The sequence below is a fragment of the Triturus cristatus genome, chromosome 4_1 (assembly GCF_964204655.1).
Source record: "Triturus cristatus chromosome 4_1, aTriCri1.1, whole genome shotgun sequence".
In the NCBI taxonomy this organism is placed as follows: domain Eukaryota; kingdom Metazoa; phylum Chordata; class Amphibia; order Caudata; family Salamandridae; genus Triturus; species Triturus cristatus.
The window spans coordinates 888,336,657-888,361,087 of NC_140585.1; the positions used below are offsets into that span (position 1 = coordinate 888,336,657).

General features: G+C 48.1%; 1 protein-coding gene across 1 annotated transcript in view; it reads right to left on the minus strand.

Annotated features, from left to right (window-relative positions):
• SMKR1 (small lysine rich protein 1) overlaps window positions 1-24,431 on the minus strand; it is a 226,884-nt gene that overhangs the window by 177,955 nt on the left and 24,498 nt on the right. The window contains exon 3 of the mRNA XM_085651173.1: window positions 22,689-22,806. Within this exon, the coding sequence (XP_085507299.1) occupies window positions 22,689-22,806 (118 nt within the window). The remainder of the gene's footprint in view (window positions 1-22,688; window positions 22,807-24,431) is intronic.

Sequence of the window (24,431 nt, forward strand, 5' to 3'; positions counted from 1 at the left end):
AATGGCCAGTCCATTTCTCAAGTCCAAGGGTGGACGTAGGGGACCGCGTCCACCCCTACCTTGCCTGCACAAAGGAACCTCAAAGTTTGTGGACCGGGGGGGGCATCATCTGTGGCAGGACCAGGCATCGCAGGGACATGAGGGGGATGGGTAGGTGTGGTGGGCGCAGGGGTGGACGTCTCCACCACAGGGGGTGGGGCAGCGCCAAAGGTGGAGGTGAGCTTGGCGCTGCACACTGCTGCTAGGGCCTCCATCCTAACCCCTGCACCTGAAGATACCCCAGGGCCAACGGAGGGTGTGGTGGGTGAGGGATTGGGTGCAGCGCTCTTGTGGGAGGGGGTGGACATGGTGGGGGACTCAACTCCCGTGCCCGGGGACTTCCTCGCCCGCTTGTGGGGTGGTGGCTCAGTGGGGGCGAGGCCCAGCTCAACCATATAGGTCTCCTTGGGGGAGAGTTTGGCAGGGGAGCTAAGGGGAGTGGTTTTGGAGGAACAGGGTTGTGAGGACTGCGGACTGCGACTGTGGCTGCGTGTATGTCATCTGCCCCCAGACCCTGTGGGTGTGCCTACATCCATCTGAGTGTGCTTGCCAGGAGGTGTGCACTGTGCCTTACTTGGGGGTGTGCTGGATGTGTCTGGTGGGGTGCGTGCCCATGACTGTCTGGGTGTGCGTTGGGCAGGCATGGGAGAGGACAGTGTGGATGGGTCCGGGGTAGGGGGGGACAGAGCGCTGCAGGAGAGAAACTGCTGCCGTCAGGGAAGAGTCCATGGACCGCAGACACCTGCGTTTGGTCAGACATCGTTACTGACATGCCCTCCCCATGAACGACACCATCTGTGTGAGCAGTTTAGTGTCTCCATGGAGGACATTCAGCACCGATGCCTGCCCAACCTTCAACTGCCGCAGTATGTCCACAGACTCTTCACTGAGGGCAGCAGGGGTGACAGGGGCAGGGGGTGCGGTGCCTGGGCCGAAGAAGACATGGTGGGACTCTGCACGGACAGAAGGGATGGGAGCAACTGGGAGGGTGGAGATGGTAATGGAGGAGGCGGGGACAGATGTGGGGATGCTGCCAGTTGGTGTTGCAGCCTCCGCCTCCTCAGGGAGGTCAGCCTCGGACCCGTCGGCGTCGTAGCTGCTCTCGCCTCCAGACAGGTCCTCCGACTGACTCCCCTCGCCCTCCGTGCCGCTGGCTCCTTCTGACTCCCCAGCACTGGTGGCACTGTCGCTGGGTCCCTCCTCCAGGTCCATGCAGGTGGTGTCTCCCTCAGTTGCGGATGATGATGCTGCGGGCAAGGAGAAGAAACCGAAATGCATCAGTCACCTGTATACATCTGACACAGGAGCACAAGAACAATTGGTCACAGTGCATATCAGGCAATGCATCATGAGTAACAGCTAGATAACTCCGCACATATGTAAGCCCTGTACTGCCCAATTGGTAGACCCACTATGCCACTAGGACACCAGGAAAAAAAGAACACTAAAGGCCACAACTCGAATGAGAAATACACTGAGAAGCTAGCGTCTGTGAACCGGTGAGCACAGCAATACAATGAAGTCTTGCCACCTCTTGTTTACCCTGAAAGAAACAGTAGTGGTGCACCTAATTTAAACTGACACACCTCAATACTCAAGGTGTCACCACACTCAGAGACCTGTAAGTACTTTGGAACACAAAAAGAAAAAATGTTGCTACCTTGGGACTCACAATACTTTACACAATCTACATGTTTTGAATGTGCCAATTCGCCATTTTGTGAAAAGAACACTCATGTGCCTGCATGAAATATGTTGCACAAGGCAGTGCACACAAAAGTACATTTACACTGTCATTGAAGAAGCTGGCACCTTTTCTAAGAAGCCACTGTTAGAAATTAATGGTGTTGCAGAAAGTACATATACATGGGCCCACGGAGGTCTTGATGTCTTGAGACTCGTCAGTTTGTATCACCAACAACAAAGGAGTCTCACAAAACCAAGAGCACTGTGGGAACATGTATATGGAGAATCTGCAACACCATTTAATTCTATCAGTGGCTTCTTAGAAAATGTGCCAGTGTGTTCCGTGAAAGTGGAAATGTTGTTTGGTGTGCACTTCCTTGGGAGACATTTTTCATGCAGGCACATCAGTGTTCTTAACACATATCATCAAATTTCCACATTTAAAACATGAAGAACTGTTGACAAGTGCTGTGAGTGCCAAGGTACAATTTTTTCAGAGTGACAACTTGAATTATGTCAGTTGTCACATGGCCATCCGTCACCTGATTACACAGTTGGCTACACATATGACCTACTGCCTGTCATCCTAATTGGCACACATGTACACACCCAGGACAATGCATAAGCTAATGGGCCTGCAATTGCGTTGAAAAAAAGCCTAGCTGTACTTTGGGGACACCCTCATGGGAAGCCAGAATGTACACACAGATGTCAGCACACAAAGTCCAAACAGCGTTGCATCTAAACCACACACAGGTGCTAAAAATGTATGAGCAGGAATCATGTTTTTTAAAAACTGACACAGGCTGCAAAGCACGAACATTAAGCACAGATTGTTGTGAATAGCCACACAGGTACTGCCCAGTGCGAGTATGCACAAGCAAAATGGTGTATCCGTGTCCCGTGGACACATGTAGCACACATTTGCGAAATACTAACTAGGCCAGGGAACAATGCCACAGAGGCAGACCTATGCTGAACCCACAGAGAATGTGCACAGTGTTGGATGACACACATGATTAGGAGGCAAGGGTGTCTCAGGGGACTGTAGTGGGCACACTGCTCCATGGTCCTGGAATGAGCTGACTGTACCATGTTCAACCGTCATGGCAATATGCATATCTCCCACTCATGCACATCATGTCTGAGGCCACAACATTGGTCATGCATGCTGCAAGAGTGTTCAGTTGAAAGCTCACACTCCTATGTTGAGAATCATCATCACTGACAACAAATATGGACCCCCAACATAGTGAACAGGTCATGGCACAGGCAAGGTACCAACACAAGTCACAGACCACCCTCCCACATGATGCAGAAAGCAATGTGCACTTGGATTTACTGGCACCCTAGATGACCATGTGCAAATGTGATTACACACAGACCAGGGGACACATGTCAAAGAGGGGAAGGGATGAAAAAGAGCACCAGGTGACATTGGGGAACCGAAAATGCACTGCACATATAAACTCTGGGAGTGTATCCAGGCTACAGAGCACTTCCAAAAGCTGGCGACACATAACACGACAAACAGCCATGTACCTACCCCCTCCTTGCTGCAGTCTCTCCTGTAACTGCCCATCGAGCTCAGGGAATATCACCGCCAGGACACGTTTCATGTATGGGGTCAGGCATCGGCGGCCGCCGTGGGGGCGAGGACTGTCGAGCCCCAGCTGGACCCGGGCGATCCGCCAGGTCCAGCACCGGATGTCCTGCCACCTCTTGCGGACCTGTGGCAGCTGCAGACTACACTCCCCCTCAGATCTCACAGCCCTGACGATGTCTTTCCAGATCACCCCCTTCTCGTAGGCAGTTACCCGTCAGGATGACAAAGTGACACAACATCAATACACCTGCTCCATGTCCCAGAGACACACATTTGAACATCATTGAAATGTTGAACAGGGCATAGGATGCAGACAGGAATCACATCATACACAATAAGAAATTGGCCTGTGTGCAAGCCCCAATGCACTACATGGCATTGAAAGTCAACAGGTTGGCATGAGGGGTGCGACACACTCACTGATCATGCCACACACTGTGCAGTACATGCAACAGCAGGCTGAAGGCCAGCACGTGCCAAGCAGTCACATGTCCCACTCCACTGACGCACCATCAGCATACTAGACAGACACACCCAAGCACAGATCACTCGCCTGTCATTGACAACAGCGGATACAACCCTCACTCTGCACATGTGCCACTTGCCAGTGGGGTGTCACAGGTGTCATGCTAGCTCTGCAAGTCAGACACACAGCACGGCTTACTTGTCACATCAGATGGGTTGATATGTTGCCTCCTCCATGCAGCTGTGGTGCAACCCTTCACATAGACACTCACCCATATGACAAGGAACATTCACACACATCAATGTCCATGAGGTCGTACACATCATTTGAACACTCTCACCACAGGGCCACTCAACTCATACACATCTGTGGGTACAGTCACCTGTCACACCGGGGGGACCAGTGAATCACCTCAGGAAAATAGGAAAAAAAGCCACCAAGGATTTTCCAGGCTGAAAGTGCCATGCACTATGCAGTGAGAGTCACAGTAAGCACAATGCAAGTGAGGGGTGCACACAGGAACTACATCATGCTCTGCATGAGAGACATCAGCATGTCCCCCCCTGGGACCCACTCTAAACAACATTGCATGTCTGTCCCACCTGGACGCAATATTGACAGTCACACAACAGGTGCATAGGCAAAGGTAGTGGACTCAGCACTCACCTGCTCCCCTGGTCTCCCATACAGCTTGGTGTACTGTGGGAGGAGGACGTCCAGCAAGGCCTCATTCTCCTCCTGGGTGAATGGCTGGGCCCTCTCCACAGTACGTGACATGGTCCAGAGGAAGCAGAGACAGCAGCAGTGTGGTCGACTGGAAAGTTGTGCAGGCAAGTGCCTTCTCATGGGTTCTGGCTGCCTTATATCTATCTTGCTGAGGGGCATTCATTTATAGGAGTACATAGTGATTGGTCAGACTCATTCGCATCCTACGTTTACTCCAATCCCTTTAAACATACACCAATGACTTTAAACATACACCAATGACAGCATTCGCATCGTTCAAATTTTGAGCATCATGTCAAGTCAACAACCACTTTGCAACATTGTATTTTGTGGCCAACTGACTGTTCCAGGACACATGATCGACACTTTTCAACTGAAAACTCCGTCTCCATCACAACCAGCATGCATTTAGGGCCTAATACTTGTCCCTTATGTGTCCCCAATGTAATTTTGAAATCCACACACAGGTACGGTGCGTTTCACATGTACCCCTACGGCACAAGTACAATGGTGAAACGAAGCGTACACATGCAATGATAGCGGGTGTACGGTGCGTTTCACACGTACCCCTACGGCACAAGTACAATGGTGAAATGAAGCGTACACACGCGATGACAGCGGGTGTATGGTGCGTTTCACACGTACCCCTACGGCACAAGTACAATGGTGAAACGAAGCATACACACGCGATGATAGCGCGTGTACGGTGCATTTCACACGTACCCCTATGGCACAAGTACAATGGTGAAACAACGCGTACACACGCGATGATAGTGGGTGTACGGTGTGTTTGACACCTATGGGTACGCACTGGTTCACACGTACGGGTAAGCACTAGTAGTACAGTGCGTTTGACACCTACGGGTATGCACTAGTTCACACGTACGGGTACGCACTAGTAGTACAGTGCGCTTGACACCTACGGATACGCACTGGCTCACACGTACGGGTCGCACTAGTAGTACAGTGCATTTGACACCTACGGGTACGCACTAGTTCACACGTACGAGTACGCACTAGTAGTACAGTGCGTTTGACACCTACGGGTACGTACTGGTTCACACGTACGGGTACGCACTAGTAGTACAGTGCGTTTGACACCTACGGGTACGCACTGGTTCACACGTACGGGTACGCACTAGTAGTACAGTGCGTTTGACACCTACGGGTACAAACTGGTTCACACGTAGGGGTACACACTAGTAGTACAGTGCATTTGACACCTACGGGTACGCACTGGTTCACACGTACGGGTACGCACTAGTAGTGCAGTGCATTTGACACCTACGGGTACGCACTAGTTCACACGTACGGGTACGCACTAGTAGTACAGTGCGTTTGACACCTACGGGTACGCACTGCTTCACACGTATGGGTATGCACTAGTAGTACAGTGCGTTTGACACCTACGGGTACGCACTAGTTCACACGTACGGGTACGCACTAGTAGTACAGTGCGTTTGACACCTACGGGTACGCACTGGTTCACACGTACGGGTACGCATTTCACACGCTTAAAATGGTAATAGAGGCGCACACATGCCAGGAATGGAGGGCTACGAGTCGCACAAGGATGTCCATCAAGTACTTGTCATTGCATACTGTTATGTGCAGGCCCTAGGTGTGCAAGCCAGTGATATTGCACAGGTCATCTCATCTAGTTGCACAATTGATGTGTGATGACCTGTGGACACATGTCATGTGTGATGGGGCACTATGTGGCACACATCACCTTGACACTTGCCACATGTGTCTGTAGTCCAACTGTGTCATGCACAGCAGCAGTGGGATGGCACAGTCATCACCACCCGCACCTGTATCCTGATGCCAGGGACAGAGACACTCTATCAACTGACATGTCACGATCTGCGTGCCCCTTTGTGACTATGTCAGGTGTGTGTCATGTGTTCCCATGAACTTGATGTCAGTGTTCCATCAACTGCATCTGCTGTTGGTGCATCCAACATGGGTCTGTGTGGAGATGGGCATGGGACACATCTACGCACACCATGCCACATGTGGATTCCCACCGCTGTAGGGTCTGTGTGCATCGGACATCATATTTTCCCAGACATACATGTCTGCGTTGTCTCAATGGCTGTGTCTCTCTCTTGTCACGTGTACCCATTCATCGCAATGTGTTTGATATGTACATTTGACATTCATTGTGACCTGTGCATGTGCCTTGCAGTCAGCTGTGTGGATGAGATGACATCCACACAATGCAGCTATGTGGTTGTGTGTCACTCCGGTGATATCTGTGGCTCTTCACTCAGACTGGCCACCAACTCATTTCAGGGCATGTCATGCAGACTTGACAATCAACAGGTGTATCTGGCTTTTTGTAGGTGTGCCAGCAAGCTGGCATATGTGTCCTGTATGCATTGCACACACCCGACTCCATAGTTACCTGATGTGTATTAGCAGTGTAGCATGTGCTATGTTCATTGACATTGATATTGGCAGACTCTCAATCTTCATTCTTGCAAACAATGTCTTGCAGGGCACAGCCTGTCCCAAGAACAATGCCAGACTTGGGTGCCATGAGGGAACGTGCCTGCATCCGATGTTACAGATTCACTCAACAGTTGATTGAGGACTTGACCGACAGGCTGGCACCACACCTCCAACTGCGACACAGGTATCCTACTGCGCAGACCCCAAAGATGAAGGTGATGGCAGCCCTACATTTTTTTGACACAGGTACGTTTCAATTCACCATAGCTGATGTTGGTGGCATGTCACAGACAATGTTCAGCCGTGTCCTGCGTGATGTTTTAGCAGTCATGTTGGAGCACCTTGATGAATTCATCACATTTCCTACTCCTGAGGAGTTGACAGATGTCAAGGGTGATTTCTATGCCCTGGGAGGGATGCCCCATGTCATTGGGTCCATTGATGGTACACATGTGGCTTTGTTACCACCACAGGCACAGGAACAAGCCTATCGCAATAGAAAACATTACCACTCGATAAATGCCCTTGTGGTGTGTCTTGCTAATATGCTGATTTGCCATGTCTGTGCACGTTTTCCAGGATCAGCACACGATGCCTACATCATGAGGCGTAGCAGGGTGCCACAAATGATGCTGCACAACGAACGAGCATGTCTTGTTGGTGGGTATATTCTGTTTGTCCTGTGTGTTGCGGTATCTTTGGCTCTTACGGCATCTCCTGACCCACTTTTTTACATGATCTTTCCATGTAGGGGACTCTGGCTATCCCAACATGCCATGGCTGCTGACACCTCTCCGCAACCCAAGAACAGCTGCAGATCACCGGTACAACAATGCACACGGGCAGACCAGGCGAGTGATTGAGAGGACGTTTGGACTCCTGAAGAGCCGATTCCGGTGCCTGGACAAGACAGGCGGGTCCCTCCCTTATGCCCCGGAGAAGGTCTGTCGAATCTTCCTCGTGTGCTGCATGCTGCACAACATGGCAGTTGAGAAGGCAGTGCAACTCATCCTGGATCCGGATGAGCAGGAAGATCCACCCATGGAGGACCAAGGGCTTTCTCACGAGGCTAGTGATGAGGAGGAGGAGGAGGATGATATCCAGTCAGCTCATACACAACTTCTTCTCATAATGGTGAGTCACTGGGTATGAGTGTGCAAGCTTGTAGCATTGAGTGGCATGTGTTGCAATGTGTGTGTCCAGCTGACTGAATGCAAAGTGACTTTGATGTGTGTTCTGATGTGTCACTCGAGTGATGATGTCATGCCACACAGTTTTGCGGAGAGACTTTCTTTGAAATTTACATGTGTCCAACATTGTTCATGTTTTGTAAATGTCCATGTGTGCGGCGAGAATTGTTTTAGGTGACTTCTTGTGTGTCTGTCATTCCCAGGTTTTTGCGCCTGTTGTCAGCTTGTGTCATCTTTGTCCTCCTGCTATTCCTCATGAGGATTGCAACGTGTGCTGAATCAGCTTTCCATGCACGGACATGTGAAAATGTCAGTTTGGGTAAGGATAGCAGCAAGGCTTTTTGGTGGTGGTACAGGTTGGGAATGTGTGGGCCTGCTTCTGTGCATGTTGTGGTACCATGCATACATGTCTTCTCACCATGGAGCATATAACATGTAGCATCACTCCCATGACATGATAGTCACCCTTCTTGACTGTCATCTGTAGTGGAGTGTGGCGTCTGATGAAGGCATCAATGTGTGTAAACCTTGCCTCTGAAACATTGCGGATGCTACGGGTGGACATAGTGTGGGACATCACAACAACAGGCTCTATGGGGAATTGCAGCAGGATGTGTTTGGCTCATCCTCTTGACTTGTGTGCCAGTTCATTGGGATTGACATCATCCGTGTCGTGAAGGGGGGGTCCAGCGTATGTCCCACATGTTCTGTCAACTGACCTGTGAGTGTGTTCACTTGGATGCATTTCCCTTTGTGTGTGTATGTGGAATACAGGTGTTCAGCACAATCCAAAGTGCCTCATCTCTGTCACTGCAGCTCTCTTGCCAGTTTGCATGCGTCATCTATGGCATACTTGTCAAATATTGAGCATATGGTTATGTGTACTTCGGCAACATGCATGCAGTTCTTCATGGCTAATAATATCTATTGTGCATGAAGTCCCTGGTTGTGTATGTATTTGTGCAGGTTGCTCCCCACAACGGGACGTGAACACATGCTGATGGTGTGTCTCCTGTGCGCAGCTCCGCATTTTGTTGCCTGACCCTGTGACCGTCATTTTTGGTGATTGGTCATACATTTTCTCGCAGTGACCCATGAGTTACCTGACACTCCTTCCTTTACATACACCTGTTGCACTGTGCCTTTCTGACCTCCTTATCTTTGTGTGCTACTTTTTGCCTAGTTTCTCACCCCTTCCGCCTGCTGCTGCGTCACCTGCGGCCCCGCCCCGCCGAGTGCCCTGATTCTGCAACCCACACGCCTCCAAAATGCTCCTCCCTTCCCCCCTCCACCCATTCTTAATGCAGCCAGCAGCTTGTCTGTACCACTGTTGCCGTGCCAAAGGCAGGACCGTCTGCGCCTGCAATGTGCACAGTGCCCGAGCCTCTGGTCTTTGCATGACCCACGTCACACAACAGGCTCATGCTGTAGCCAACCTCCAAGCAATGTCCTCCACACAATCATCCGCCTGCTATCAGGCAATCCCTAAGCGCACACACGACACCTTCGCATGCTGAGTGTGCAACTCCAACTGCCTACACAATGCTGCCCAGCCTACCAGACCCTGTCAGAACAACCAGGTCATGTGCCTCCTACTCCACACCCGCTCCGTCCACCAGCATGCCATTGGACTCTGTTACCTCCTCAACACAACAGGCCCACACATCACCTTCATGACAGTAACCTGGACATAAGCATCCTCAGCACACGACTTCTTCATTGCCATCTCAGACGGATACAAGCTCACCCGCAGGGACGGCACCAACAATCCCGGAGGATGAATTGCAATTTATTCACAAGTACACCCTCAGAATCACAAATCCGGGTTTGCAGCAACTCCCTGGCAACCCTCAGAGTAACACTCATCTACAGATATCCAGGCCTACATCCACAATTGCGCTAAGCCATCAACACGTACATCTGCACACACGCCCTCACCTCCACAGGCTACATGTGGCTGGGGGCCAGTAACTTCTGGCTGGAGGAGAACCACACCACCATCCATCATTGGTCCATCAACATTTTAATCGACGTCTCCGACAAGCAACACACTGCCCCACACCCTGCTAACGATCCCCCAAAGATGCTTGATGTAAGTCAACACAGACAAGCTGTGTGGGACACTCAGAACAACACCAATGCAACACCCTGAAACCTCATGCACTGGATCAGCAACTGATCCAACAATCTTGCTACATTGACGGACTTTCCTGTGAAGCACAACAATAGTTAAGGCACCTGGGACAAGACAGACCTACTGGACTCCTACAGACCTAGCCGGACTCTTGTGCACACCTTGCAACACAAAGAGCCATCATTTACCTTACAGGCCTGGAAAATACCACACACAGACATCACCATATCATCAGCAAGGACAAGTGGAGATCCTTCAGATAGTGCTGAGACACCAAAACACACGACATCAAGGAGCTCATCAGCATTGTGAGTGAACTGACAGCAGATCTCCATCCAAGACACCCCACCCTTGCAAGGCAGATCACATCCCTTGCAACATTGTTCCACTGCTAGCTCATGGCCATACACAACAGCCTTGGCACACAGAGGCAGACAGCACTATTATACGCAGGACAAACCCCCTTCAGGTTCTGGACTCCCGTCAGCAGCAAGTACACCACCTGGCTCATGTGCACCATCCACTCTGGCTCTCCATCAGGCCCCTTCCCACACAACATCTCAACCACATCATTCCCCATTCTTGAAGCCCACGTCCAGCGCGTCCTGAATGTCTCCTTTGAGTTAGCCACATTCCATGGATGCTGGAGGCATGCAGAGACCCAGGCCCTTCTTAAACAACGGACGGCAGTACCGCAGGATCTCCTGGTACATCACCCTGCTTCCCTACCCAGTAAATGTCATCCGGAAGACACTCAACAAGCAACTGACAAATTTCCTCCACGCAACCAGCTCCAGGCAACCGGCACCAGACCATATTCCACAGTAATCACACCACTGCAACCATCATTGCCACCACCAATGACAACTTTGCCCTGCTCAACAATGGTGAGCCCACCCCCCTTGACCTCTCAACGGCATTGTACACCATGTGCTACCACACTGTCAGCTCACACATCTCCAACACTGGTATCCAGAGGAGGGCCCAGGGTTAAATCAGAAAGTAGCTCACCAGCAAGGCCCAGGGAGTCAGCCTCCACCCTGCAGCATGTAGTACATTGGGGTCATGTGGCACATGCCCCAGGGCTCTTCTCTCAGCGTGACGATCTTCAATGTCTCCATGACCCCCCTCTCCACCATCACATGCGCACACGACCTCATCATCATCTTGTATGCCATTGACACCCAGCTGCTCCTCAAACGCACCAAAGAGCCAGCCATTGCCAGATCCAACCTTCAAGAAGGCATGAGATCCGTTGACGAATGGCTGAACATCAGCCACCTGAGGCTGGACTTGGACAGGACTGAGGTCATCATCTGAGGATTGTCCCCTTACAGCTGGGTCAACTCCTTGTGTCCCACTGGTCTGGGCACCGCACCAGCACCCAGTGGCAACGCACACAAGCTGGTGTTCATCATGGACCCATCGCTCACAATTACCATGCAACTCACCACCATCTGTACCTCATGCTGCAACACCCTCCGCATGCTGCAAATGATCCACAGATAGATCCACTACAAGGCAAGACAGACCGTCCCCCAGGTTCACGACACCAGCCGGCTCAACTACAGCACCGGCCTCTACGTAGAACAACAGCAAAACTGCAGGAGAAGTTGTCCACATCCAGGGTGCATCCGCACACCTCATCTTCAACATCCCCAGCCACATCACCGTCCACCTGAGATAGCTAGAATGGCTCACTGTCTGCTGCAGGATCACCTTCAGACTCCTCAACCACACTCCGGAGGCAGTCCACAACCCCAGACCCAAAACAAACCTTGGACGTCTGTCATCCAACACCCCGTTGGCCCAACTCCATGCAGCCCACCTTGCCCTGGCCACCATTCATCACATCCACATAAAAACTGCATGCAGGAGATAGTTTTCCCACCTCACCAAACAGACCTGGGACTCCCTCCCCGGGCATATCAACGTGACCCATGACCTCTACACCTTCATGATACTCTTCCAAATTGGTCTGTCTGAGTAGTATTGCAAGCGCCCCCTCAGCAGCTTGAGGCCATCACGGGTGAGTATTGGGCTCCATGTCTGTATTTGGTGATACATTGTGACCCATGTGTCTCCTCGACCGGACTCAGATCCAAGTGTATGGATGGCTGGAGTTAGTTCCACACTCAGGCATACTTTGACATATCCCCACACGTATGTTGTGGACTCATGCTAAATGACTGCAACATAAAATTTCACGTATTAATTATTTAATTATAGCTCTGTGGTGTGATTTGTGCACTGAAAAAGGTGCAATGCAGGGGCCATAGAATCCAAAGTTCACAGGGGGAGATGGGATCCTTGCCATTTGAAGTCATCAGAGTCCAGACCACAGTGTTTGGCATCATTAGTCAGACTGTGACCAGCAGGTCCATGTGGCAGATGATGTCAGTCAATGAGGTGATGCTGTCGCACATGAAGGCCAGGTGCCAGGCCAGGTGACCTGGGAGATGTGGATGTGCCGCTGCCTCTCACAGTCTTTTCCGTGGACGGCCCACCTTCCTCAGGGAACCCTCAGATGCAGGCCTTGACGATGCTTGGGACGCTCCGTCGGACGAATCCTCCTCCTCCTCCCTCCCTGTGGCTGGTGGTGGTCTTCGCCTGGTGGCACAGGGAGGGTTGCCCATGTTGTCGGCGATCCAACGGAGTGAATGGCTTATGTCCCTTTGCACTGCCAGGAGCTCAGCCAGTCTTGCCTCTATCCGTCCTTGGTGTTCTTGTTGACTGGCGTGTTGCTCAGCCTGCTGGTTCTTGATCTCTGTGAGGGTCACCACTACCTGGCTGAACTCCCTGGTGTCACACCATTATGCCTCCATGATGTTGTGTATGTGTGACATACCGGTCCCTTCAGCTGGCTGGTCAGGTTCTCGCCTCCGTCTGCCTCCACTCCCACCACCCCTGCCCACATGAGCCTGGCATGCCATTGTGGGCACATCGGGTCTACGGGACCCCTGAGGGATGGCAGTGTTGTCTGCCTCCTCCTGGGTGCCCGGAGCTCCTTGGTCAGACTGGCTCAGTTGTTCACTGCGGGCAGGGCTCCTCAGTGTCTCCTGGGATGTGACAGGAATGGGGTTGGTGGTTGGCACAGATGGTCCTGAACCAGGCTCTGCAGGGGCTTGGACACCAGAGGGTCCAGGTCGGTCGGGGTCATCCGTGGAATGTTGAGAGGCGTCGCTGCCGGTGGGATCAGGTTCCTCCCGGGCCAGGGACTGTGAATCTTCACCCCCATTGTTGGGGGTAGATTCATCACGTTGCCCTGTGTGTGAGAGACAGACAATGTTAATGCTGTTTCATGCAACATGCATGTATCATACACATTCAAGTTGGCACTGTTCCTCCAGGTAGTTGTATGTGCCTAGCATTCTCCTCAATGTTCACTTGTGGATGGGTATGTTGCGGGGGACAGATTGATATGTTCTCCTGAGTCTTTGACATGTATATTTTTGGCTTGGATGCATGTTTGGCTATGTATTGGTGTTGTTGTGTTACATGTCCATTGTGACAGTGGGTAAATCCATTGCCTGTCCCGGGGGTGTCTGCTTGTGTAAGGGGTGTGTGTGACAGGGCCTGCTGGTGGGTGTAGTGTGATTTGGCAGTGGGGCTCCCAGGTGATGTAGCTGTCCCCCCATGGAGCATGCTGCCATGACAGTGAGTGTTAGTTCCCGTCCTAGATATCTGACCTTGTTGTCTTGGTGTTTGTGTTTGCACTGGTCACAGGAGGGCCTTGTGCTGCCTACACCCGGGCCGAGTGTGAGCTATCTTTTCAGTACTTTCCCAATCCCTGTGCATTGCGCATGGTGCATGGGTATGTACCTGGGCCATATGGGATGAGGGCAATTGTGTCTGATTTGGAGTTCAACAATGTGTTTTGTGCCACCCACCCTCCCAGCATACCGGACATCCATTCTTGGGTTGCTGCTTCGTGTAGCATGGGACATAGCATGGCCTTGCTTTCTCAATGGAGCATACACATGTTAGTTGCATTAGCGTTATTTTTGACTGTGGTTCTGGCCGGTGAGGGCTTGGGGGTAGTTGCGTGCATTTGGTGTAGCTGGGGTGTGGATGCCATTACCCCCATGTTACCCAAGTTGTTTGTGTACTCACCAGGCTCTGGAAGTCCTTGCAGTCCATGTACTCCCACAGGCGGAAGCAGGGCCATCACCTTCTCCTCCCAGGGATGGAAATGTACTGGTCTGCGGGGCGCACCACCTCCAGTGATGTTGCTCTGGACGTAGTCATCATTCATTTTGCGCTTGACCGCCCTCCGCAGATCGTACCACCTGGCTTGGCATTCATTCCTGGTCCTTCTGATGGGTTGAACAGCATTCACCCTATCGACGATCCTCTGCCACAGGCGTGATTTTTCGGCTATGCTTGTCTGTCTGACCAATGTTCCAAACAGCTGTGGCTCGACTCTGATGACTTCATTGACAAGGATCTCCAGCTCCTCACTTGTGAACTTTGGATTCTTGTCTGTGGGCATGGTGTGGGGTGAGGGTGTGGATGGTGTGGGTGTGAATGTGAAGAGGGGGTATGTGTGAAGGAGGTTGTGTGAAGGTGTATATGTTTAGGTGGATGGGTGCAGTTGTTGGTGTGTGCTCTCTAGCTGCAGTGAGTCTGTTGCAAAGGCTCATGGTTTGTGTGTGTGGACCCTTTTTGTTGGTCCATTTGTGGATGGGCCTCAGTTTGAATTTTTGGTGGGTGTGTTATAAGGGGTGGTTGTGAGTTTGCCCCTCTGTTTGCCTGTTTGGATGTGTCCAGGTCAGTCATTTCTATTTTTAGTGCACTGTAGATGTGTTTTGTGGTGTTGTGCGAGTCGAATAGACCCTCCTTGTGCTGTTTTACAGTGTCCGTGGTTCAGTACGGTACAGGGGTACGAGTCGTACAGGCACACACCCCCATGCGTTGTGTATGTACGGTGCGTACACGGCCATTGCTATGTACGGTGCGTACACCACCATTGCATATGTACGGTGCGTACACCGCCATTGCTATGTACGGTGCATACACTGCCATTGCATATGTATGGTGCGTACACTGCCATTGCTATGTACGGTGCGTACACCGCCATTGCATATGTACGGTGCGTACACCGCCATTGCATATGTACGGTGCGTACACCGCCATTGCATATGTACGGTGCGTACACCGCCATTGCATATGTACGGTGCGTACACCGCCATTGCATATGTACGGTGCATACACCGCCATTGCTATGTACGGTGCGTACACCGTCATTGCGTATGTACGGTGCGTACACCGCCATTGCGTATGTACGGTGCGTACACCGACATTGTTATGTTCGGTGCGTACACCGCCATTGCTATGTACGGTGCGTACACCGCCATTGCGTATGTACGGTGCGTAATAAACATTGGTGCGTACAACAACATTGCGTATGTACGGTGCGTACACCGACATTGCATATGTACAAGTCATTCCCCGTGTACGGGACGTTTTCCGTACGATTCGTAAATCGGAAGGCCGGTCCGGATCGTACTTGTACGCTCGGACTGTATTTTTACGATTCGTACGGAAAAGTGTCCGGGTCCGTCTCGTACAACTTTTCCCGCCACGATTCGTACGGATCGGGCCGATCCGTATGTACTTTTTCACGTACGAATCGGACTTCACGGGTCGGACGTGACTTGTACGATTCGTACGGAAAAAAATACGGATACGAGTCGTACGGAAAAAAAAAATACAGGATCGGAATCGGCCCCTAAATGGCCCTTCCTACTGTATATGACATGGGGTCAGTGTTAACAATGCCCCTATCAGTTATCAGCAAAGAAAGAACTTCATAGGTAGACTAAAACAACTATGTTTAAATCAAATGCTTTTAGAAATGCTCATCAACATGTGGGCAGAGCCACAGCCCCTCTCTTAGTACTACATCTAACAGCTCTTTTTCTGGTGATGATAGCATAAGCCCTCGCAGACAGCTGTGCTGTGAAGCCAGGCCTACAAATCGATTAAAATAAAAATAAACAGCATTTGCCATCGGGTGGGGGGTATCAAAGCCGTTGCCTGCTGTGGTAATTTGGTATGGTAAAAAATACCTGGCTATGTACTTCTACAAAGGTCTATTGCTTTATTGTATGTTTTTCACAATATTTAAATTCATGCCTACTGTCTTTGTCATTACTTTTTATAATAAACAGATCATTGGCACTTAACAGAATTGTCCCCAATGAATCAAATAGGCCTACAGCATGGATCATTGACTCGTCACCATAGCCAACTCAGGCCTATTTTACTGAGCATAATCTGGCCAATGCAAGCACTCTTTTTCAGCGAAGAACACACAACTTCTGTCCAATTATATTATGTAGGGAGTAATATTAACTTGTGAACAGAGCTAAAGCCCCTCTTTTAATAGTAGCGGTGGGAAAGCCGCAAAAAGATCAAGCCAGGCTCGAGCCAGATGCCTGGCTCTTGGAACCTTGAGCTCAAAAAGAACCAAGTTTTCACTGCAAGCAAAGTGGCCTAGTGGCTACAGCTGTCGTGCATATGACATGGAGAACTAGGTTCAAATCCCAGCTTCACGTCAGCGTGTTGCACATCCTGGCAAAACACCATGTACCAAAATAAATATATGTAACATAGTCTGTGTCTGTTGTGAAGCGGTCTTATGACCTTGGGCAAATGTTCGCAGTATGTAAAACTGCTGAAAATGAGCACCTTTAAAATGCGAGTTCAGGATGAGTGCTGTACTACAAAAACCTATCTTGTGTTTGTGTTGATAGCCTATAAAGTTACTCTATCTATAATGAGAATCTAGGCCACATATAGCGTAAACATGACAACTGACTTGCCTAGTTTACTAAGTACATTGTCATCTGGGCAGGGGCAGGAATGGTTCTAAGTTTAAAAACTGTCATTTTTAATAAATATATCTCAATGCAGAGATATAAGCCAATATAATAAGGTGAAATGCTTCCAAATGTTAAATAAATACTCTAATCTAATTTTGAAGTCACTGTATCATGTTCTAACATGAAGTTTGTTGCAAGACTTACTTGCCAAATATTTTCCAGGCTTGGCTCGTGCACAGCCTCTTAGAGCCAGGGCAGACCCGTGGCACAGCACTGGCTTGGCTCTCCCTGTTGATTTGTTGGCTCACCCACCTCTATTTAGTGGCACTTTGAACTCTCTTTTTAGGGCACATGTGCTATTGCTTGCAAAACTAGAGCCTGCGGGTGGCTTAAAATTGGTTGGCTTTATCGTCACTCTCATTTCCTTGCTTTTCCTTGGTCAGTGTTTGCCAGCTTCACTTCCTCTTCATATGTTTATCTGTGCCCTGGAGCATGCCAGAAGTGCTCCATTATTACTCCGAGTGTGTCCTTCCACTGGTTGCACTTTTGGAAGTACTTTTTTCATTTATTTTACTTGCAACCGCCCATCCCGCTTTGGTACTTTTCCCATCCCTCCCGTCCATCTCTAGCATTGCTGTTTGCCCAGTCTCTCCTGTCCCCCTCATGTGTTGTTACTTGCCCTTTCCTTCAGTTTTCTATTATTAATATGAACCGTAACAATGTTAATTGCATTTGAGTGGTCTTTGTTAAGCCTTCATAGTCACAGCAAATGGTACTGGCCACAGGAAAATATTGTTAATTTAAATTAAATTATTTAAAATGGTTAAAAATATAAATACATATAATTTCAATATTAAAAGATATATATAAAATGGTGCATATTTATTGTTTAATTGTAACATATTTTAATGCCCCATTTTGAAGTGAAAAATGTATGTAACAATATTTTAATTTAATTTTGTTCATCACTTTTAAAAATATTCATGCATAATAAAAAATTAAATTTTAATCTTTACGTAGAAGTTTACTTTTTAATTTAAACTTAAGAAAACTATCTCAATCAAATTTAATATGTTTCCATCAATTAAAGATTTATTTCCAAATTAAGTCAGTAGTGCTCTAGGATTTGTTTTTTGTTCTACTTTTAAAATAAAGAATACTTAATATAAAAATATTTGTAATATTTATTTTATATTTATTTTCAATTATAATAAATTTTTACAATTTCCCTATCATTTACTTAAGGGAGACTTCACAAAGTCTCCCTTTTTATTATACATTAATAATTATTAAAAATGAATATGGGTTTTTCAGTGCCTGCAACTTGTGAGGAAACTCTCTATCATCAGTTTCAGCTGGCCCTTCTGTTAGGAGTTCCAATACTTATCCATTTGATGAAGGTTATCCTCATAGAATGGAAAGTTCTAGATAGGATATACATGCCAAGGTTTATGTCAGGTCTCTAGCCATTAGAAGATATGGATACTAAGTTGCTGAAGGTCATTCTGCCATGCCCAGCCTTTTGGGAAGGTTGTCAGTGGCTGAAGAAACTATTGTAAAGTATGCAGCTGAGAAAAAGGTTGATTTATCCTTGAAGAGAATTTATTCAGACTCTCACCTTGTTCTTTGAGCCAGCAATTAATGAGCTTAAGCCTCTCACTCATTAAATTCAGACTTCAAGAGTTGGTTTAAAGGCATCCAAGAAGGTACTACATGCTTTGAATTATTAGAAGGGATGGAATACCAGATAACATTTCTCTTGGATATATCATTGATATGGTAAGAGCTTCAATTTGGATAGTGGACCATTAGCAGGAGCACGTCGTAACCCATTGTTAAAAGATTGGAATACAGATGCAATTTAAAGATTCACCCCTATGCAAATGCCATTTGAAGGTTACGTATTATTTTGGGCCTGGATTGGAAGATAAGTTGCATAATATTTTCAAGAAAATAAACCATTCATATTCCATGAGCTGTAAGAAATCGAAATCATCCAGCTCTTCTAGACATAAATCCTCGCTCAGGCAAACTTCCAGTAGACAAATCACTCCAAAGCAGTTTTCCACATTTCAAAGAAAGTCCTTTTCTGACTGGTACTCGAGTAAACAGAAGGAGGATACAGTTCAGCATTTCTGAGTATGCCGAGTCCCAGGAAGACAATGGCATTGAGTTACTGGTTGGAGGTCAAATACAGCATTTCTCAGACGAATAGAAAATATCAAATTAAGATGCTAACGACAATTCAGAAAGGATACAGGATAGAATTCCAATCTCTTCCTCCAGATTTTGGGACCATTCCTACTCCTTGGCTGACGTTTCCCTTCAAGAGAGAAGCCATGAATAAAGGGAAACCTGCTCTGGTGGAGAACTAAGTGATAGTTCCTGTCCTGATATGAGAAATGGGGATAGGAGTCAACTTGATAATTTGCCTAGTGTCCAAGGTGATGGGTAGATTCTGAGTGGTTATAGCTCTCAAGACAGTTAACAAGTGGATGATAAATGTTCCATTCAAGATAGAAACGCTACATAGATTTATTCCTCTAATTCCTACAAATCATTTTTTGGCCACAATAGATCTGATGGATGCATATTTCCACATATCTATTACAGATTGCACCAGAGAATCCTAAGAATTTGTATTCCAAATCAACTCTGACAGCTAATAGTTTTGTGCCCTGTATGCCAGGATAGCAAAGAATCACTGGCACATCTATTGTTTGTATGCACTGGATATCACGCCCCACGCCGGGTCTGGTTGTCACCAATTTGCAAGCTCTTGGGAACAAGAAGGTCATGTGAAGCTGAAAGAATCCTAAGAGCTGATAAAACCGAGGCGATCGTCATAGCAATGGCAAAATACCTGGGGTGGGCATGGGCAATAAGAGGACGTTTCCTTAACCAAACTTGAGAGTAAAAGAGACAATGTCATGCTGTAATGTATACCGGGGGGAATCATTTGCCTTTTTAAAACTACCTTGCTTGGAAAGCTGTGGACCGTATTAAGGTATAACTACAAAGATTTTATCATACCAAATTTTATCCTATTTTTATACTGTACATAGTGTTTTATGCTAACTGTATTTATGAATCCATTTGGGGGTGTATCATAATTTATATGATGTTTTTTGTAATTGCTTAGGATGTATTTGATGTGCTTTTATGACTTAACACGTCGAATAAAGCCTGCTTGGACTGGACTGGCTTATAGTTTTGACTTTTGGTCATTGCTCGTCTCCAATGGTTTTCACAAAAGTGGTGTCTCCCATTATAGTGTGTCTTCATCTGCAAGGCTTTCTGAGCTTTCCATAGCTTGATGGCTGGTTGATCCATAATCAATTAGTGGACATCACACTGCAACATCTGGAGATGTCAAAGAATTTCCTGTGTCATCATGGGTTTCTTCTCTATCTAGCAAAATATTGAGTGCTTCCAAGTTCTACACCAAAGATGATATGACTTTCATAGGGACCAGGTTCATGATAGAACTGGACAAGATCCTCCTACATGAATCAAGGGCAATTTGACCTTGCTCTCTATCGTGTTCTCTGGTAATTCTTCAAGAAGCCACAGCAAAGGAGTGGATGGTAGTTCAAGGTCACACTGTGGCTTGCGTGTTCGCAGTGTAGTAAGACAGACTTCATCTTCAATTGCTTATGTGGCGCCTGCAAAGGACTGGTGTCTAATTTTCCAGTCAAAGAATACTATGGTCCCAGTGACGTGGGAGATAATGTTAGCATTCTAGTGAAGAGTTATACTCCCTTGTGACTATGCAGCCGATGAATCTTAATGTACTAACAACAGATACCAGCTCTCTAGGCTGGGGAGCAACATTGTTTGTTTCAAGCTAAATGGTCTTTAACCCCTTCGCCGTGTGGCAAATTCTGCCGCGGTGCGAGGCGGGGCTGGGCGTGGCGCTCGGGTACCCAGGACGGCTCCCGGCCGTCATAAATCATGGTGGGCGCGTGCTCATGACGTCCGGGAGCCATCCGAACTCCGCCCACTAATTATTTCGCCCGCACGGGCGGGGAATTTGCCACGCGTGGGCGGAGCGGCAACGGTCGGACGGCTCCCGGCCGTCATGAGCATACGACTACCGTGACTCATGACGGCCGGGAGCCGTCCAGAGCACCCATGTGGTTAACAGAAATTGTTCAGTTCTCAATTTGGAGGGAGCAACAGTTCTTCATGCTCAAATGGATTTTCAGCTACAAGGTCAACATCACAATATCTTGATGATGTCAGATACTACAGTAACCGTGGCATATATAAATCACCATGAAAGCTCGCAAGTCATTGAATTCAAATGCAGTTCATCTGGGGATTTAGGCAGAAACAAAACTCTTGTCAAGGGACAGGACAGTGTTTGGCAGATCAGTTAAGGAGACTGTTTTCATACTCTCAGAACTTACCTTGGTCTCTGCTGAATTTCTAGAAGATGTGCACTAGGTTAAGCACCCCATTTCTAAACTTCCTGCTTCCAACAGCAGTGCTCAACTACCCAGATTTCTATACTCCAGAACCCTCTGGCTTGGCTGGTGGATGCTCTATTAGTGAAGAGGTCCAAAAACATTTTGTAGGCCTTCTCTATGTTTCCTATAATTCCAAAATGGCTATACAAAGTTCAAGAGGAGGGGTGAAAACTAATGTAGAATTTCCCTTTGACCATGTGGAGAACCTTGCCCTCACCCCTACCACCTACCTGTGAAATGCATTGGGAGGTGATCCTCTGTTGTCTGGAAACGCCAAGTAACCTGAAGAGGGAAAAAAGTCTGGAGGGGCAGGGACCTCGAGGAGAAGTAAACAGTGAGAAAAGACTTCTCTGTTTCGACACAGAGGGTGGGGCTACGGCTCCAAAAGGCCAACAGTAGGCACAGGAAGGAGAACTGCAGAATGATGCAGAGAGACATATAATCTGCGAGAGGAGGACTAGATTATTCCAAAGAAATTCCAGACAGCAGGCGGACTCGAGACCTCAGAGGGCGAATCAGAAACACGGAAGAACAATGCCGCCCCCCCTGGAGGAGCCTCCTGAGACCTGGTCAGAGGAGTGGTGGAAGCCGCCGGAATATGCGCACTCGCCGGCCACAACTCAGGAGAGTTGTGGTGCTGCGAAGAGTGACTGGGAAGGGGGAAGTTGGCCTTATGGGAAGTGCACGTGCTGAAAGTTAAATCGCTTACAGTTGGCTGCATGAGGATTGCATGCGCTGAGAGTTTAAAGCACTAAATGTTGACAGCATGGGGAATGACACGTGCCAGTAGTGAGGGCATTTTTTTAGGTAAACAGGAGGGGAAGGAGCACTGTATAAGTGAGGTTCTTCACACTGCCTGCCTAAAACCTGGGTTGTGTAACCCCTTGTTCCCTATTATTTTTGTCTTGTTGTAAACTTTTTTTTTAGAAATGCTAGCCAGTTTCCCACTTGTGCCTGTAAGGCTCAACAGAGGCACAGGAAGAGGAGAAAGCCCAGGTATTTTACTTTAATAAAAAGAGGAGAGTCATGTGGAGACCGGGGTCAACAGTTGATCAGTTGAGTTACTGGAAATGCCAGACACTGACCTTTAAAAAGCCAGGAAACCACAAACTGGCACTGGTCTTGGTGATGGGTTGATAAACTCTATAGGAGGCCCTTGCCCTTTTCCTGAGGGTTCTGGTGCCAACATCTTCCTGGAGGGACCTAAAAGAGAAGATAAGACAAAGTCTATTATTAACGACATTTCCTACCATCTACCACGAAGATCCACAAGTGATCGCACCCACTCTTGATACTTTAAGTACTGTGATAATAAAACAACACGATTTGTAAATCCACACAGCCTCCGTGTTCATATATCCACTCATCCCTCTTACATGTGGTGTCAGAAGTGGGATGTGTGAATATGGAGGCTGTAGTAAATATGGCGGAAAGCCAACAGAAATTGGAGACAGTTTTGGAAAGATTCTTTGCAATGGTGGCAGAGGACAGAGAAACATTCCACAAAGCATTAGCAACTCAAGCACAATCCCAGGATACGGCCATAGGGAAAGTAGCTGATATGCTGGGTCACCATCTGTAGCACTTCTGAAATATGTAGTAGGGGAAGACCCTTTTTCTTTAATAATTTCGAACGCATGGCCCAGGCAGCAGCATGGCCCATGGACTGATGTAGCCAATACTTGGGACCCTCACTTAGTGGAGACTTACAAATGACATATCAGGCTGCAAATCCCCAGGGAACTACCCCCTACATTGACATAAAGAGAAGTGTTCTCAAAACACTCTGGGTGGATGATGAGACCTATTGAGTGCGTCTACGACAGATCAAGGAGGGGGCTGTCAGGAGCCACTCACCTGAACTCCAGGTTTTCCTTTAGGGAGATGACTGGACCCAATACCCCCGAACCCTTTCTCAGCTTCAATGTCTATTAAACAGCACTGAGCTGTGAATGCCGCCAGGGGGAAAGGGGTTGGGAGGAGAAAGAAAAAGAGAAAGAATGAGCCATTCCGAGACTCTGGGAACCGGTCTCTCTCTCTCTCTTTCTCTCTATGGACACAGGGAGAAGTTCTCTGGATTCTGGGCAAGGTTCTGATAGTGCTTTTTCTGGGGCTGAATGTGTTTTCAGGATTCTTCATGGGTACTGTCAGTGAAGAAGTACAGCGATCACGAGTTACTTTTCTTCAAATAACAAATATATCATCCATTTGCATTTATACAACTTCTAAATATTCATTTAGCAATTACCTAGCATTATGTGCTTAATAATCAGCTTTCTTTCTGCTAGGGTCAGTTCCGTGGAGTAGAACTCTTTTCTAGAATGTGCACTGTAAAATAATTAAACAATATTTAGACACTCTATTGTCTTATTTATGCAATTAACCCAATGATATTCGGAAACCCTTGTTTTTTCTGTACCTCAGCATAAACACAAAAGTTCTTTGTTAATTGTCTTGTTTGTTGCCTCCTTTCAATTTGGCAAATATTTATGAAGTCAAACCAAATATACAAAAAATGTAAAAATCAATACCTGATGCGGGAAAGCGTCTTTGCACTAGCAGAAACGCGAAGCGAAATGAAGACTAACTCACAGCTCTGTGGATTGTTCTTTTTGGTTGTTGGAAGCTGGAAACCGAAAGACTCGAAGTCTGCCTGATCCGAGACAAGCACGGAAGTCAGGCAGAGTCACGCGGAAACAAGAGGCAGGGTTTGAAGCCACCTGACAGAAGACCTCAAGAAAAGGAAGAGTGCTGTCAGAGAGGAGCCGCCGGAGTTGTCGCTGGAGATCAGGTAAGTCCTGCAAACACAGAGCCAAGCAGGGCGTCTT